The 18,800-nt window shown below is 43.6% G+C and overlaps 1 protein-coding gene across 2 annotated transcripts in view; it reads right to left on the bottom strand.

The window, feature by feature from the left end:
- IPO7 (importin 7) overlaps positions 1-15,991 on the bottom strand; it is a 64,590-nt gene extending 48,599 nt beyond the window's left edge. The window contains exon 1 of one of the 2 annotated variants that reach the window (XM_033208175.1): positions 15,747-15,991. In XM_033208175.1, coding sequence (XP_033064066.1) covers positions 15,747-15,830 — 84 coding nt within the window. In that variant the 5' untranslated portion in view covers positions 15,831-15,991. The remainder of the gene's footprint in view (positions 1-15,746) is intronic. The other variant, XM_033208176.1, reaches the window with a different exon arrangement.
- Positions 15,992-18,800: the final 2,809 nt, after the last annotated feature.

Below are 18,800 nucleotides of genomic sequence, written 5' to 3' on the forward strand. Positions count from 1 at the left end.
TTATAAGCAAATACTACACCATATAAGGGACTTCAGCATCCATGAATTTTGGTATTCGTGGGGGTCCTGGAACCAATCCCTCATAGTTACCAAAGGAAAAGTGTGTAATGGAAGAAGTAGCAGTATGGAAGAATCAAAAGGAGGATCTCCTAATACAGAAGACCGGAACAGAAGGAGTTAGGTGGATGAAAGCGAGGTATTGACCCTTTTCACTACTCTAGATGTGAAGACTACCAACCACTATCACTTTACTTAAACACCCTTCCACCTATGCCATTCAGCATACCATTTTTTCTGGTCTCTTTCTCAGGCTCCTTTACTGATTTCTCATCCTGTTTAATCTATAAATGCTAGAATTCACCAGGACTTGGTCATAGGCCATCTTTCTTCTTCCCAGATGATCTCATCCAATCACTACCTTTACAAAGCATAATTTTCCCCTCAAAATTATTACTCTACTTCCCTGTACCATTTCTTCCAACCTCTCATCACTATCCTCACAGTAATCCTCACCACTTTCCTCTTCATCAACCCAATTTAATATATCAAGTCCTGTCAATTCTATATCCAAAATCCTTCTTTAAAATGTATCCACTTTCTCCATTCCCATGAACACCAACCTAGTCCAAGTGACTATCATCCCTCTTAATTTAACTATTTGTGCCCCCAATCATTCTCCATTTAGCAGCCAAAGATCTTTTAAAATTATAAATCAATCCCCTTTAAACAAACCTTTTAACAAGCTTTCTACTGCACCTTCCAAGGTCCTACATGAAGACATCTTGTCCCTGCCATTTTCTTCAGCCTCATTTTTTTTTTTTTTTTTTTTGAGACGGAGTCTCGCTCTGTCGCCCAGGCTGCAGTGCAGTGGCGGGATCTCAGCTCACTGCAAGCTCCACCTCCCGGGTTCACGCCATTCTCCTGCCTCAGCCTCCTGAGTAGCTGGGACTACAGGCGCCCGCCACCTCGCCCGGCTAGTTTTTTTGTATTTTTAGTAGAGACGGGGTTTCACCGGGTTAGCCAGGATGGTCTCGATGATCTGACCTCGTGATCCGCCCGTCTCGGCCTCCCAAAGTGCTGGGATTACAGGCTTGAGCCACCGCGCCTGGCCTTCAGCTTCATTTTTAAAAACTTTCTCAACATGCTCTCCTCACTGCCCCACCTACCAGCCTTTAGGTGCTTTCACCAAGAAAGAAACATATTTAACAGATACAAAATCACAGCCAGATAGAACTAGTAGGTTCTAGTGTTCTATAGCACTGTAGGGTAACCATACAATAATTTATTGTATATTTTCAAATAGCTAGAAGAGCAGATTTCCAATATTCCTAGCCCAAAGAAATGATACACATTTGAGATGAATATGCTAATTACCCTGATTTGATCATTATATTGTTGTATACATGTACTAAAATACCACTGTACCCCATAGATATGTATTATACAATTATGATGTATCAATTAAAAAATAATAAAAGCAAAAAGAAACACATTACTTCATTTCAGAGTCTTTGTGCATACTGTGTCTTTCTACCTACAATATCCTTCTCTTGCATGCTCCACCAGTTAACTGGTTCACAGTTTCACATTGTTTGGATCACTGCTTAAACATTATTTCCTTAGAGAAGCCTTTTCTGCCTGATCACTCAAGCTAAAGCAGGGATCCCTATTGCTCTCATAACCATTATTTTCCTTCATAATGCTTATTACATATTTGTGTACTATATTTGTAGATGGTTCTTATGCCTGTTTCTCCTATTAGACTCTAAGCCCCACTGAGTAAGGACTATACTGTTTACATCCCCAGTTCTTCATATGACACTTGGCATTTAAGCTATTCAAAAAAATTCACTGAATGAATTGGAAGAGCCAAGAAATAAATGCCTTGGAAGATGTGATTGCCTAGGGTGAGTATAGAGTGAGAAAGGTTTTTACATTTAAGGGACAGACGGATGAGCCCGAAGGACATTACTATCCACACTACTAGGGCACTTTTCAGACCATTTACATTACAGTATATATCTTATCTCCTGCATCAAATCATGAATTCCTGGAATGAACTGCTGCAATTAGATAGTCTTGGTTGTAAATCTAGGTGATGCCACTTCCTAGAATGCTAAGCCTTCAACAAGTTGATGCAGTAAATCTAAGTCTCAATAACAAATTAAGAATAATAAAATCTACTTCACAGGATGGCTATAAGGAGCGTATAGAACAACACAGGTGCACGGTGGCTCATGTGGTCAGGAGTTCAAGACCAGCCCAACCAACATGGTAAAGCCCTGTCTCTATTAAAAATATAAAAATTAGCCGGGTGTGGTGGCACACACCTGTAGTCTCAGCCTCTTGGGAGGCTGAGGCAGGAGAATTGCTTGAACCCAGGAGGTGGAGGTTGCAGTGAGCCGAGATCACGCCACTGCACTGCAGCCTGGGTGACAGAGCAAGACTCTGTCTCAAAAAACAAACAAAACACAGAAAATATCTTAGCAAATATCAAGACATAACAAATATGTCTTGATATGGATATATCCTTTATATGTCCATATTCAGTAGGATCTCACCTTCCTTAGAGTACGCTCTAACATCAGGCAGGTGTAAATCGATATATAGCCAAGTTACCCTTTAGTTCCTTAAACTGCCCATAAAGCACACATATATGGTTTTGTGTATACAACCTCTCTTTAGCTCCCAACATTGAAGTTTTTCCTTAATTTGAAACAGGCTACTTTATATGATTAGAACCCCAGATTAAGCTGTTGGTTTATGTTTGGGAGCTATGTTGGAACAACAAAAACTGCCCAGCACAGTGGCTCACACCTGTAATCCCAGTGCTTTGGGAGGCTGATGCAGGAGGATCACCCAACGTCATGAGTTCAAGACCAGCCTGAGCAACATAGCAAGACACTACCTCTACAGAAAATTTTTTTTTTTTTTTTTGAGACGGAGTCTCGCTCTGTCGCCCAGGCTGGAGTGCAGTGGCCGTTATCTCAGCTCACTGCAACTTCTACCCTCCGAGTTCAAGTGATTCTCCTGCCTTAGCCTCCCGAGTAGCTGGGATTACAGGCACCTGCCACCATGCCCGGCTAAATTTTTTTTTGTATTTTTAGAGACGGGGTTTCACCATCTTGGCCCGGCTGGTCTTGAACTTCTGACCTCATGATCCACCGCGCCCAGCCTAAAAATTATAATAGCTGGGAGTGGAAGCATGCATTTGTAGTTCGAGGCTACAGTAAGCTATGATCACAACACTCCACTCCACCCTGGGCAACAAAGCAAGACCTCAACTCTAAACAACAACAAAAACCACCACTGTTTTTGTTGCTTGACAGATGTACAGCTACATTATGTGCATTAAGGCAGGCAAATCTAATCTATAGAAATAGAAGTCAGAAAAATAATAACTTGGGAGGAGGAACAGTATTGAATAGGAAACTTTCTATCAAGGAAACTTTCTAGGCCAATGAAAATGTTGTATGTGTCTTGGTCTGGGTGCTGGTTACCCAGATTTAACTTAAAAAAACAAAATCAAGACTATTTTTACCCAACTTTCACAACAGCATTACTCATAATACTCTAAAAGTGGAAACAACCTGTATGCCCATCAACAAATGAAAGTAAAATGTCTTATTGATACACACAACAGAATGCTATTTGGCAATTTAAAAAAATGAAGTACTGTTACATGCTACAACAATGCATCAACTTTGAAAACATAATGCTGTATGAAAGAAGCCAGTCACAAAAGACTACATATTGTATGATTCCAAATACATGAAATGTCTGGAATACACAAATCTATATAGACAGAAAATAGGATTGTTGCCTAGGGCTAGGATGGGGGTCGGAGATGGAATGGGGAGTGATTGGTAAGATAATGAATTTTCTTTGTCGGGTCATGGAAATGTTTTAAAGACTGGGTGATGGCTGTACAACTGTGAACATACTAAAAGCCACTGTATTGCATACTTTAAATGTGTGAAGAGTTAAATCGACAACACTGAACTACGAAAATAAGCACTTAACATTTTTTTTTTTGAGATGGAGTCTTGCTTTGTCTCCCAGGCTGGAGTGCAGTGGCGCAATGTCGGCTCACAGCAACCTCCACCTCCCAGGTTGAAATGACTCTCCTGCCTCAGTTTCCTGAGCAGTTGGGATTATAGGGGTATGTGCTGCTACGCCCAGCTAATTTTTGTATTTTTAGTAGAGATGGGTTTTCGCCATGTTGGCCAGGCTGGTCTCCAGCTCCTGACCTCAAGTGGTCCGCCCAGCTCAGCCTCCCAAAGTTCTGGGATTATAGCGGTGAGCCACCACGCCCAGCCCAACACTCATCACTTTATTAACCTCATTAATTACCTTCGAAAACATGTTAAGTATAAATTTTAAAAGTGCGATTGATTAAAAAACACATAACTTTCAGCCAGGCGTGGTGTCTCACGCCTGTAATCCCAGTACTTTGGGAGGCTAAGACGGATGGATCACCTGAGGTCAGGAATTCGAGACCAGCCTGACCAACATCGTAAAACCCCATCTTTATTTAAAAAAAAAAAAAAATACAAAAATTAGCCAGACGCGGTGGTGGCTGCCTGTAATCCTAGCTACTTGGGAGGCTGAGGCAGGAGAATCGCTAGAACCTGGAAGGCAGAGGTTGCAGTGAACCGAGATTGCGCCATTGCACTTCAGCCTGGGGAAGAGAGCCAGACTCCGTCTCAACCAAACAAACAAACAAACAAAAAAACACCCTCCAGAATGCCGTGCGCAACATGCTGGATGGAGAGCTGCTCAACTGCTACCTGTACCTGAGCACCATGGAGCACAGTGAGCTGGCGAAGAAGATTGGCACCACGCCCGACATAATCCTGGACAACTTGCTGGAGACAGACCGTGTCACCACCCACTTCTAGCCCCGTGGACGCCATTGCCACCAGCACCACCGCACTACCTCCCACCCCCATTTTTGTACAAAACACAAGGAAAAACATTTTTGTTTGAAAAAAAAAATAACTTTATAACTTTCATACAACTAAGCTAGAGTAAGAATAAGAAAGAAAAGATATTTCTGCTAGCGGGGACATATAGCACAGGCAATCTCAACCAGGAACATCTATCTAGCTGTCCCATACACATTTCTACCCACCTGAAATTCCTAAGACAGGAAGACTTGTACTCTCCCAAAGAAGGTAACAAATGAGGGCCAGATGTGGTGGCTCACACCTGTAATCCCAGCACTTTGGGAGGCCGAGGCGGACAGACAACAAAGTCGGGAGTTCGAGACCTGCCTGGCCAACATGGTGAAACCCCATCTCCAACAAACATAATTAGCTGGGCATGGTGGGGGAGGGTGCCTGTAATCCCAGCTACTCAGGAGGCTGAGGCTGGAGAATGGCTTGAACCTGGGAGGCGAAGGTTGCAGTGAGTCAAGATCGCACCACTGCACTCTAGCCTGGGTGAAAGAGTGAAACTCCATCTCAAAAAATAAAAATAAGCTAAATTAAAAATATCACTAGCATCAATCTTTATCACAAAAACCCTCTAAAATTTGGGCAATTATGATATTATTGTCAACAATTTGGCAAACATCAATACAGGCCTCAGAAGATGCTACAATAGATCTTTTACATGAGTCAAAATATAAATGTAACCTCTGGATACTGCCCCTAATTATATGCCCAGTAGTCCCCTTCTCAAGCTCCTGGATTCTAACATAGAACTGAAGCACCAAATGAGTCATTATACATCATTAATTAGGGCTAAACCTCCTAATACTCTACTTTTAAAAGCTCCTAACCATAACACAAAACCACCTTCCTACACATCTTTGAACCTTCTCATTATCTGTCATCAATCCAGATAATTTCAATAGTCACCCTTAATTCATCTCATCAAAATTCTTCAACAAACCCAACTCCATTCTTCTTACTAGTACTGATAATGTGCCAGACACTATGAAGAAAAAAGATCAGTATGAAGTTATGTCGGGAGTTTAATTCCAATTGGACTAATAAGTAAAATTTCAAGTTAGAACCTAAGGGACGTAAACTCAGAAATCGGAGAAAAGACTTTGAACAGTGAAAGATAAAAATGAATTGGTAGGGCCAGGTGCGGTGGCTCACGCCTGTAATCCCAGCACTTTGGGAGGCTGAGGGGGGCGGATCACAAGGTCAAGAGATGGAGACCATCCTGGCCAACATGGTGGAACCCGTCTCTAAAAATACAAAATTAGCTGGGCATGGTGGCGTACACTTGTAGTCCCAGTTACTTGGGAGGCTGAGGCAGGAGAATCGCTTGAACCTGGGAGGCAGAGGTTGCAGCGAGCTGAGATCATGCCACTGCACTACAGCTGGGAGACAGAGAGAGACTGTCTCAAAACAAAAGAAAAAAAAAAGAAAAAAATTAGAAATTGCTTTTCGAAGGTTACCAATAGTTTAAGGCATTTTCCCAGAAAGTCTTCAGTTTGTTTAACCTCTCTCATTTAGGAGTATCAACATCCCTTTCTTTTTTCTAAACCTTTTTTACTCATTTTCAAAGTAATTCATGCTCATTGGTAGAGAATTTCTTCAATCTATGTAAAAAAAAAAAAGGAAATTAGGCCTGTTGTGGTGGCTCGCACCTGTAATCCCAACACTTTGGGAGGCCGAGGAGGGCGGATCACCTGACGTCAGGAGTCTGAGACCAGCCTGGCCAATGTGATGAAACCCCATCTCTACCAAAAATATAAAAAAATTAGCCAGACATGGTGGTGGTTGCCTGTTATCCCAGCTACTCTGGAGGCCAAGGCAGAAGAACTCCTTGAACCCAGGAGATGGAGGGTGCAGTGAGCTGACACGGTGTCACTACACTCCAGTTTGGGCAACAGTGAGACTCCATCTCAAGAAAAAAAAAAAAAGAGAAAAAGGAAACTAACCACTAACCACAACAACCTTCTTAAAATTATCTTTCTTGGCTTCTCTCTTACTTTTATGCACAAAATCCCAGTTTGCTTTTTCAGATGTTTCTCAAAGTACTCAAAATAGACATGGTTGAAAGTTTAGCCCTCTAGTCCATCTCATACCTTTGGATCATACTACTATAATTACCTGCCTGCAGAAGAATATCACTTTTCCATTGCTGCTTTCTCTCTTTAACTTCAGCTCCACATTCCAATGGCCTGCTAGACTTTTTCTACTTGATGTTTACCAGCTCCTCAAACTAGACACCCTGTATGTAATGCATGTCTTCAAAATCAGTTTTCCCTCTAGACCCACATTTTCCAATGTAATCGCTAATGTCAATATCTTTTAAAACTTACTCTTCAAACCTGTACCTTTTTTTTTTTTTTTGGAGACAAGAGTCTTGCTCTGTCGCCCAGGCTGGAGTGCAGTGGAGCAATCTCGGCTCACTTCAGCCGCTGCCTCCCAGGTTCAAGCGGTTCTCGTGCCTCAGCCTCCTGAGTAGCTGGGATTATAGGCACGCAACACCACGCCCAGCTGATTTTTGTATTTTTAGTAGAGACAGGGTTTTGCCATGTTGGCCAGGCAACCCCCGATCTCAGGTGATCCTGAGATCCACTCACCTTGGCCTCCCAAAGTGCTGGGATTACAGGCCTGAGCCACCGAACCCGGCCAAAACTGTAATTTTGTATTATTTCTCTCCACTGAAATATAACCAAAGAGACTTTCAATTAGCTACTATATTTCAGACCATTTTTAAGGAACATAGGAGGTGGAAGAATGCTGTGATATCAGATTTTTACATAAAATACAACCAGGTAATTTCAAGAACGAAGGAACTTCTAACCTTTGTTGTTATTAAAGCATTTGACAAGCTGGGCACAGTGGCTCACACCTGTAATCCCAGCACTTTGGGAGGCAGAGGTGGGCAGATCACCTGAGGTTGGGAGTTCGAGACCAGCCTACCAACATGGAGAAACCCCGTATCTGCTAAAAATACAAAATTAGCCAGACGTGGTGGTGCATATCTGTAATCCCAGCTACTCAAGAGGCTGAGGCAGGAGAATCACCTGAATCCGGGAGGCGGAGGTTGTGGTGAGCTGAGATTGCGCCATTGCACTCCAGCCTGGGCAACAAGAGCGAAACTCCATCTCAGAAAAAAAATAAAAAAAATAAAAATAAAGAATTTGACAAAGGCAAATATGACATCTACTTTGGCTACATGAAATATGAGGCACAGTGAGGTTAAGTCATTACAGTCATAGACTCAGGACAAGGCTAAGGCTCTTCACTGTGTCCCCCTGCCTTTGTTAAAAAACAGTAATATGTCAGGTGCAGTGGCTCACACCTGTAATTCTAGCACTTTGGGAGACAAGGCTGGGCAACAAAGACCTCATCTCTACAAAAAATCAAAAACTTAGCCAGGCATGGTGGTGCACGCCTGTAGTCCCAGCTAGTTGGGAGGCTGAGGCAGGAGGATAGCTTGATCCCAGGAGAGTCAAGGCTGCTGTGAGCCATGTTCATACTACTGCACTCCAGCCTGGGTAACAGTGTGAAATCCCGTCACAATATTTTACAATATTATTTTTATGCTTTCCAACTAGGAAGTTTTATGTTGTTGTTTTTTTTTTTAAGATGGAGTCCCACTGTGTTGCCAGGCTGGAGTACAGTGGCGTGATCTCTGCTCACTGCAAGCTCTGCCTCCCAGGTTCATGCTATTCTCCTGCCTCAGCCCCCTGAGTAGCTGGAACTACAGGCGCCTACCACCATGCCCAGCTAATTTTCTGTATTTTTAGTAGAAATGGGGTTTCACCATGTTAGCCAGGATGGTCTCGATCCTGACCTTGTGATCCACCCGCCTCAGGCTCCCAAAGTGCTGGGATTACAGGTGTGCGCCACCACACCCAGCCGGAACTTTAATTTTATTTTTCTTTTTTTGAGACAGTCTCGCACTTGCCTGGGCTAGAATGCAATGACGGGATCTTGGCTCACTGCACCTCCGCCTCCTAGGTTCAAGCGATTCTCCTGCCTCAGTCTCCCACGTAGCTGGGATTACAGGCACCCACCACCACGCCCGGCTAAATTTTTCGTATTTTTAGAGACAGGGTTTCACTATGTTGACCAGGCTTGTCTCGAACTCCTGACTTCATGATCCGCCCACTTCGGCCTCCCAAAGTGCTGGATTACAGGCGTGAGCCACCACACCTGGTCTCCAACTAGGAACTTGAAAAAAAAAAAAAAAACAACTTTTTTATTAGAAATTGTTTAGCAGCCGGGTGCCATGGCTCATGTCACTACAAGAATTTTTTCGTAGTGACAGGGTCTCCCTATGTTGCCCAGGCTGGTCTCGAACTCCTGAACTCGAGTGATCTTCTCCCTGCTTTTACCTTCCAAAGTGTTAGGATTACAGGTGTGAGCCACTGCGCCCAGCCTCTTTCAGATCTTTAACAAGCTACGTCACTGAATAACTTGCTATCTAAGAGCCAAAGTATCCAGGGACTTTCCTTCTCCCAAATTCAGAACAGTAACTTTAAAATATTCCTGGTGAAGGAATGTTATCTAAACTACAGGCTACTCTGGTCTTCTTTTATTGCTTTATTTCTAAACATTCCAAATTATCCTACAAATATGCCATTGTTTTACACTTCTCCAGACCTAAGATTTTCATTAATTAAATACTTTTAATAAAATGAAAGCAAATGAACCATTTATAAGTAAGGTATATCACATACAGCAGTAATAGTTAACCGTCTGTGACAATCCCAAAAGTGAGCCAGGATAGTGTGAGTTTAAAAAAAAAAAACAAAAAAAAACCCCAAAATATCAAGAAACTTATCAAAAGCAAGTTCACTTTTTCATATAAAGCATGTGAGAAAGTAGCCCTGCTGCCTATATACATAAAACCATTAGGCCGAGCATGGTGGCTCAGGCCTATAATCCCAGCACTTTGGGAGGCCAAGACGGACGGATCATCTGAGGTCAGGAGTTCGAGACCAACTGAGCCAACATGGTGAAACCCCATGTCTACTAAAAATATAAAATTAGGCTAGGCACAGTGACTCACGCCTGTAATCCCAGCACTTTGGGTGGCCGAGGCGGGTAAATCACCTGCAGTGAGGAGTTCAAGACCAGCCTGACCAACATGGTGAAATCCCATCTCTACTAAAAACACAAAAATTAGCCGGGTGTGGTGGTACATGCCTTTAATCCCAGCTACTCAGGAGGCTGAGGCAGGAGAATTGCTTGAACCCAGGAGCAGAGGTTGCAGTGAGCCAGATGGCACCAATGCACGCCAGCCTGGGCAAAAAGAGCGAAACTCCACTGAAAGAAAAAAAGGTATATATATATATATAACCATTATATAAAATATTGAGCTTAGGAACTAAGAGTTTAAATGTCTTCTGGGTAAACCCTCTAATTCTACTTACAGCATTTTTCTTGGCTGCAAATACAACAGGGGAGAGACTATTGACGCCAAGATCATATCCACCTTAGCCAAAATCAGATCCAATAGTTTCCTTATCCAAACTTTACATATAGTTTTATTATAGTACTGACCACATGTATTGTAAGGGCCAGTGACATAGTGATTATGGAGCTCTAGAAAGAAAGTGATCATGAATTTCTCTGCATCTAACTACTTAGCTCAGTGCCTAGCACACAGACATTTGCTGTTACATGAACCAGACTGGGAATTATCCTTCGGAATGAGTATTTCATAAGTATCTTCCTGGCATTATATTTAAAAATGCCGGCTGGTGCAGTGGCTCATGCCTGTAATCTCAACACTTTGGGAGGTCAAGGTGGGTGGATCACTCGAGGTCAGGAGTTCCAGATCGGCCTGGGCAACGTGGCGAAACCCCGTCTCTACTAAAAATACTAAAATTAGGCCGGGCGCGGTGGCTCAAGCCTGTAATCCCAGCACTTTGGGAGGCCGAGACGGGTGGATCACGAGGTCAGGAGATCAAGACCATCCTGGCTAACACAGTGAAACCCCGTCTCTACTAAAAAATACAAAAAAAATAGCCGGGCGAGGTGGCGGGCGCCTGTGGTCCCAGCTACTCGGGAGGCTGAGGCAGGAGAATGGCGTAAACCCGGGAGGCGGAGCTTGCAGTGAGCTGAGATCCGGCCACTGCACTCCAGCCTGGGCAACAGAGCGAGACGCCGTCTCAAAAAACAATTAAAAAATAAATAAATAAATAAATACTAAAATTAGCCAGGTATGGTGGTACGCACCTTAAGTCTCAGCTACTCAAGGGGCTGAGGCCTGAAAATCGCTTGAACCCGGGATTGGAGGCTGCAGTGAGCCAAGATCGTGCCACTGCGCTCTAGCCTGGTCAACAGAGTGAGACCCTGCCATAAAAATAATAGTGAATTTTTAAAAATAAATAAAAGAGCTAAAGCCCATATTGCTATTTACTAGTATTATAACAGTAAGTCATAAAGCCTATTACTGGCAAATTAAGGAATAACAATAACAAAAAATAATAAGTCATGACCTCATGAAACTTAAAATTATAGTGGAGAGAACAAAAGTAAAATTAGGCCAGGTGTGGTAGCACATGTCTGCAGTCCCACCCACATGGGAGGCTCAGAAAGGAGGAGGCTGCTTGAGGCGAAGAGTTCTAAGCTGTAGTGTACTATGTAGTGCAGCAGAGTCCACTGCACTCCAGCCTGGGCAACACAGCAAGGCCTTGGCTCTGAAAAAATTAAAAACAAGCTTGGGCAATACAGTGAAACCTTGTCTCTACAAAAAATACAAAAACAGTTGGGCATAGTGGCACATCCCTATAGTCTCAGCTACTTGGGAGGCTGAAGTGGGAGTGTTGCTTGAGCCCAGGAGGGAGAGGCTGCCATGAGCCACGATGGTGCTACTGCACTCCAGCCTGGGTGACAGAGCAAGATCCTGTCTCAAAAAATAAATATAAATAAATAGGCTGGACATGGTGGCTCATGCTTGTGATCCCAGCACTTTGGGAGGCCGAGGCGGGCAGATCATGAGATTAGGAGTTCCAGACCAGCCTGGCCAACATGGTGAAACTCTGTCTCTACTAAAAATACAACATTAGCCAGTTGTGGCAGCAGGCACCTAATCCCAGCTACTCGGGAGCCTGAGGTAGGAGAATCGCTTGAACCCGGGAGGCAGAAGTTGCGGTGGGCTGAGACTGTGCCACTGCACTCCAGCCTGGGTAACAAGAACAAGACTCCATCTCCAAAAAAAAAAAAAAGGGCCAAGTGCGGTGGCTCACGCCTGTAATCCCAGCACTTTGGGAGGCCGAGACGGGTGGATCACGAGGTCAGGAGATCAAGACCATCCTGGCTAACACAGTGAAACCCCGTCTCTACTAAAAATACAAACAATTAGCCAGACGTGGTGGCAGGCACCTGTAGTCCTGGCTACTCAAGAGGCTGAGGCAGGAGAATGGCATGAACCTGGGAGGCAGAGCTTGCAGTGAGCTGAGATCACGCCACTGCACTCCAGTCTGGGTGACAGAGTAAGGCTCTGTCTCATAAAAAAAAAAAAATTTATTTATTTTTATTTTTTCAGATGGAGTTTCGCTCTTGTTGCCCAGGCTGGAGTGCAATGGCACGATCTTGGCTCACCGCAATCTCTGCCTCCCAGGTTCAAGCGATTCTCCTGCCTCAGCCTCCCTAGTAGCTGGGATTACAGGCGTGTGCCACCACGCCCAGCTAATTTTGTATTTTTAGTAGAGACAGAGTTTCTCCATGTTGGTCAGGCTGGTCTCGAATTCCCGACCTCAGGTGATCCGCCCGCCGGGGTCTCCCAAAGTGCTGGGATTACAGGCATGAGTCACTGTGCCCAGCCAATTTTTAAAAATTAATTAATTAATTAATTTTTTTGAGATGGAGTCTCACTCTGTTGCCCAGGCTGGAGTGCAGTGGTGCGACCTCAGCTCACCGCAACCTCCGCCTCCCAGGTTCAAGCGATTCTCCTGCCTCAGCCTCCCGAGTAGCTGGGATTACAAGCATGTGCCATCGCCCCCAGCTAATTTTGTATTTTCAGTAGAGACGGGGTTTCTCCATGTTGGTCAGGCTGGTCTCGAACTCCCAACCTCAAGTGATCAGTCCGCCTCGGCCTCCCAAAAGGCTGGGATTACAGGCGTGAAACACCACACCCGCCCAAATAAAATTAATTTTAAAAATAAACCAAATGTGTATGACAAATCAGTGCTATAGAGGAAAACAAGTGAAAGGAGATAGGGAGTATGATGGTCAAGGAATTCCTCAGTGATAAGGAAATATTTGAACAGGGATGGAAGGAAATGAGAGAACAAGTTAGGGGGTTAACTATGTGAAAGAAGTTCCAAGGAGTTAAGTGCAAAGACTCTGAGGCAGAAGCGCTATTTTATTTTGACACTATCTACACTATAAACACTTTAATAACATTTACAAATTTTACATTGAGTCAGTGATTATTTCACTTAGTGAAGAGATTCATTCAAACGTCAATGATCTTTTTCTTTGGTTCTAAATGAACCAAAACACAGCTTCAGCAGAATGAGAGACATCATAGAATAATTCCTTCTATCTTCTTCAAAGCAAGAGCCTTTCAGAAATGTTACTTCCTCATTCTTACTATATTCAAGACTTATCTGAGATCTGTCTCCCAAATCAATGTTCTGCCACAAGAAAGTCAAAGCAAAAAATATTTAAATGGAAGAAGGGAGAGGGAGCAGCAGTGTATTAAAATGGAATGAAAGTAAATACACTAATAGAAAATTTACCTTAGGAAGAATATTTAAAAATCTAAGTGTTATAATTGAAAGCAATGTATGAAATGTAAATAGCTAAGGATTACAAAAGTAAAGGCCATGCAATAAATTTTCTTTGACAGATTAGCGGTGTTCACTGTTTGACAGTATTCCAAAACAGTAGTTTAATGGTTAAGTAAAAAAGGCTTTGAATGCTATTTTGATAATTTATTTTCCAGAAACCAGCTTGTGAAATACCCTAGGTCTCTATTACAAGATGTTAGTGCATATACTAGACATGCAATGTCTATCTGAGGAATAAATGAATTTCAGATTTTCAGGAAGTATTATTTCCTCAATTTTTGTAGAAGCGAACCAACTCTTTCAAGTACTCACTTTTAAAATTAATAATTACACGCAAGTATAATTAGTCAAAATAATATGCGATTACAGCAAAGTCATGATAGAAATGACCGTGACTGAACTTTCAGCTTTTCTAGGCTTGTAACTGCATTATTATTTAACAAGCAAAATAATGTTCACCTTAACCCATGTCTATCACAAAGCAAATCAAAACAAAAAGTGATCCGTTCCATAGCTGTGTAATGGTTCAAAATAGTAATACGGTTCAACTCACTATTTTATATCCAAAAAAACTAAGCTCCTCCCAAGGTGACTCTGAGTCTAAAAATTTGAACACATAATCATCACTTCGTGTGGTATAATGATCTAATTTACATATAAAATAGATTTAACATTCTCAAATAATTTTACATTTAATTTCTGTAAACTCTGTAGGTAGTCTTCTTGAACTGTAAGTTCCATGAGGGAGGGATCTCTAGTGCAGCCCTTTACACTGAAAAAGTCCAATTAGTAACATTTCTGCTGTTTCTGGTAAGTCAATATAAACAACGTTTTTAAATTATTTACCAGCTAAAAGATGCATAAAATAGTTGAATTTCTATTTTAAAGTGTGATTTTTCAGTTAAAAAATGTACACTAAAGTTCAATAAAGCTGGCAGATTCAGCAGTATGCTAAAAGACAGTTACTAACTGGCAAAAAAGTTACAGTAGCCCTTTTAAGGAGGCTTTAAAATACTGATCATTAATACATAAAACTGCAAAAGTTTAGAAACAAAGAATGACATTGGAGATAGTACAATAAATATTCATGCAATAAAGCTGTTTTCCAAGAAGCGGTCCCCCCAAAATATGGGGAAAAAAAAAACAACCTTCAGAGAATGCAATATCTGAACTGATAAGGAGCTTGGCACATTCCAAGGCACTCAGACTTCACATTATCGCACCTGACTGTCACAGCAACTCTATGGCGTCATTTTATGAATGGGAAAAACTCAGGATCAAGAGGTTAAGTGAATGGCCCAAGGTCACTCAAGAAATCAATGGTGCAGCTATACCTAGAAGGGTGCACTTCACCTGATTCTTTCCACTACATAAGCCAGCCCTCCGACTGAAGCATTATGACAGTGGAAGAGCAGGGATCAGACTCTGAATGTCCCGCACTATCCCTGTCCTACTAATGAGGCGCGGGTTTGCCTTTGAAAGCCTTCCCTAGCAACTCAGACAGAGAGAAGGAAGTTGTACCCGAGGCAGGCCACTGATCAGCCCAGCCAAGTGACAAGGATGACAGGCGCAGCCCCCAAAGGACCGATCGGCATTCCCAGGAGACCCTCCAAACCCTGCGACAGCGAGACTGGTCTCAGAAACGTCTGAAAAACCTCCCAGTAAGTTTCGCCCCCTCCTGGGCGTGAGGAACGAGCTGGGCATGAGCCAGAGGGCGGCGGGCCACCCTAGCCGGCCATGTGTCCAACCCGTCACGCCCGCTTCGCCTCAGCCGGCTCCTCATGCCTAGACCGCAGTCAGAGGCCCAGCTCAGGATCCGAAGCAAAGGCAGCCCTGGCTGCAGCCACCACCACCACACCACATCGAGGCGCCCCGGCGTGGAAGTCGCCGTCAGATGTCCGCCCCACCCTCCTGCTGGGGCCCTCAACGACGTCGTCCGCGCCTCCGGCCAGGCCCCGGGGGCTCGGCCTGCCACCTCTGTCTGCCCGCCTGCCCGCCGCCACCGCTAGCCGGGCGTCCTTACTTCATTGAGCTGGCGCTCCGCGGCCTCACGCAGGGCTGGGTCCATGGTGCCCCGCAGGGCCTCGATAATGGTGTTGGGGTCCATCGCAGCGCGGACTCGGTCAAACCCGGGGTTCGGGTGCTACTGGGCCAGGGATAGCGCCACTCACTGCGCACATGGACCCGCCGCGCTCCGCAGCGGCAACCGGCGCGAAAGGAAAGAGAAGCTCCAAGGCCCCGGATAGAACCTCTTCGCCTCGGCGTGGAGGCGGGAGATGCTCCGGCGACTTCCTGTGGGCGCGCCTGCGGAGCACTTTGGGAGATGTAGTCCACAAAACACGGTCCGCAGCCCACGTGACTGCCTGAGCTGTCGTTCCTACAGAGAAGTCTTGCTATTCAAAAACGAAAAATGTTCAAATTCCACAAAAAGAAAAGTAAAACAATCAGTTACAAAAGGTTTCACAGTGATCATAAATGGAATCAGATACAGTGGTGCAATCTATTGCTAATGGCTGCGTAAATGAAGGAAACTCTGAAAATCAATTTGAGATGTGTTGCTGATTGCCATTAAAATGTTTACACTGCCGGGCGCGGTGGCTCACGACTGTAATCCCAGCACTTTGGGAGGCCGAGGCGGGCGGATCATGAGATCAGGAGATCGAGAGCATCCTGGCTCACACGGTGAAACCCCGTTTCTACTAAAAATACAAAAAATTAGCCGGGCGTGGTGGCACACGCCTGTAGTCCCAGCTACTCGGGAGGCTGAGGCAGGACAATCGCTTGAATCCGGGAGGCGGAGAGTGCAGTGAGCCGAGATCGTGCCATTGCACTCCAGCTTGGGCAACAAGAACGAAACTCCGTCTCAAAAAAACAAAACAAAACAAAAAATGTTTAAACTCTGACCCAGTAATTCCACTTATGAGACTTTATCCTAAGGCAATAACACGGAAGATTTGAAAGGTTTTTTATCACATTACATGTTGGTAATTACCAAATACTGAAATTATGGCTTTTTATTGAGCATCCAAATTTTAATTGGGATTTTATATAAATCACCTCTTAATGCAGAGTAAGAGCATAATCCCTATTAAAATTCACCTTCTTAGCCGGGCGTAATCCACCTGTTGAGGCAGGAGAATTGCTTGAGACCAGGAGGTCAAGGGGGCAGCCTGTTAAGATCATGCCTGTGAATAGCCACTACACTACTGCCTGGGCTACCTAGCGAGACCCCATCTCTTTAAAAAAAGAGGGAGGGGGGAGAAAGAAAGAAAGGAAAGAAAAGAAAGAAAGGAAAGAAAAGAAAGAAAGAAAGAAAAGAAAGAGGCCGGGCGCGGTGGCTCAAGCCTGTAATCCCAGCACTTTGGGAGGCCGAGACGGGCGGATCACGAGGTCAGGAGATCGAGACCATCCTGGCTAACACGGTGAAACCCCGTCTCTACTAAAAAAATACAAAAAAACTAGCCGGGCGCGGTGGCGGGCGCCTGTAGTCCCAGCTACTCCGGAGGCTGAGGCAGGAGAATGGCGTGAACCCGGGAGGCGGAGCTTGCAGTGAGCTGAGATCCGGCCACTGCACTCCAGCCTGGGCGACAGAGCGAGACTCCGTCTCAAAAAAAAAAAAAAAAAAAAAGAAAAGAAAGAAAGAAAGTCCTCTTTTGTAACAGCCAAGAAAAAGTTTGTTTCAGAAAGGTTAAATAACTTACCCAAGGTCACGTAGTAAGAGGTTCAACTAAGATTTCAAACCTAAGATCTTTGTTTTCAAACTTTCCATTGTTTCCACTAAATCACTCTGCCTCTGAAGAGAAATGTTGAACAATATAGGACTGGTTAAGCAAATAGCAAGAATCCAGTAAATTAAATATTTCACAGCCATTAAAAAGTATAACAAAAAAGTATTTGTGTAAGGATATGGCTTTGTAACATGGACAAAGACTGAAAAGCAAGGTTGGCAAATGAAAATAATTTATTTTCTATTAATAGGATGGTGAGATTTGGAGTAATTTCCTTTCATATCTGTTATTATTGTAACAAAGTTATATAAACAGGTATACTTAAAATTAATTGTAAGCCTTCAAATACAATTTGTTAAATGATCGCTTATTGTTTTTAATTTACAAAAAAAAAGAAAGAAAGGCACACGAAAGCATTTCCCTGGAGCGGTGGGTTTTGCAATGTTACTACCTTCTATATGCCAGCCACTGTGCCTGGAAGACAGAATTATTCCTAACTTAGGCCAGGTGTGGTGGCTCACAATGGTAATCACAGCAATTTGGGAGGCTGAGGTGGGTGGGATCACCTGAGGTCAAGAGTTTGATCGAGACCAGCCTGGCTAACATGGCAAAACCCCATCTCTACTGAAAATACAAAAATTAGCCAGGCATGGTGGTGTTCACCTGTAATCCCAGATACTCAGGAGGCTGAGGCAGGAGAATCACTGGGACCAGGGAGCCAGACGTTACAGGGAGCTGAGATCGTGCCAGTGCACTCCAGCCTGGGCAACAGAGCAAGACTCCGTCTCAAAAAAAAATTTACAAATGAAGAACCAAGCCTCAGGCTACTTAAATTGTGAAGAGTCAGAAAGTTTTCATAATAATAATCTGTAAAAAGTGTAATAGTATTACAAATACAATCTGTTTAAGAATTCTCCTCTCCCTGAATTGTTTGAACCCGGGAGGCAGAAGTTACAGTGAGCTGAGATCGTGCCATTGCACTCCAGCCTGGGCAACAAGAGTGAAACTCTGCCTCAGAAATAAAAAGAATTTTCCTCTCCCTGCTCCACTGCCCAAACTGAGGGCCTTGAAAACAGGATTATGTTCTATTCACCTTTGTATCCTCACCTCCTACCACAGAGTTAGAATGTATAGGAGCAGTTTAAAAAATTCTTTAGTGAATAAACGAAGAAAGGAATTAATAAACTAGTAATGACTTTTAGGCGGCTGAGCCAGAATTGAAGCTTCATTCTTCGTGATTCAAAAGTTATTCCATTATATGCCTAGATTCCAGAATTGACTTGTATATCATGGAATTGTGAAGATATTAGCAGAGCACAATGTGTGTGAAAGAACCTGGCACATAGAAA

This window comes from Trachypithecus francoisi, unplaced genomic scaffold (genome assembly GCF_009764315.1).
Source record: "Trachypithecus francoisi isolate TF-2019V2 unplaced genomic scaffold, Tfra_2.0 Lachesis_group8, whole genome shotgun sequence".
Lineage (NCBI taxonomy): Eukaryota > Metazoa > Chordata > Mammalia > Primates > Cercopithecidae > Trachypithecus > Trachypithecus francoisi.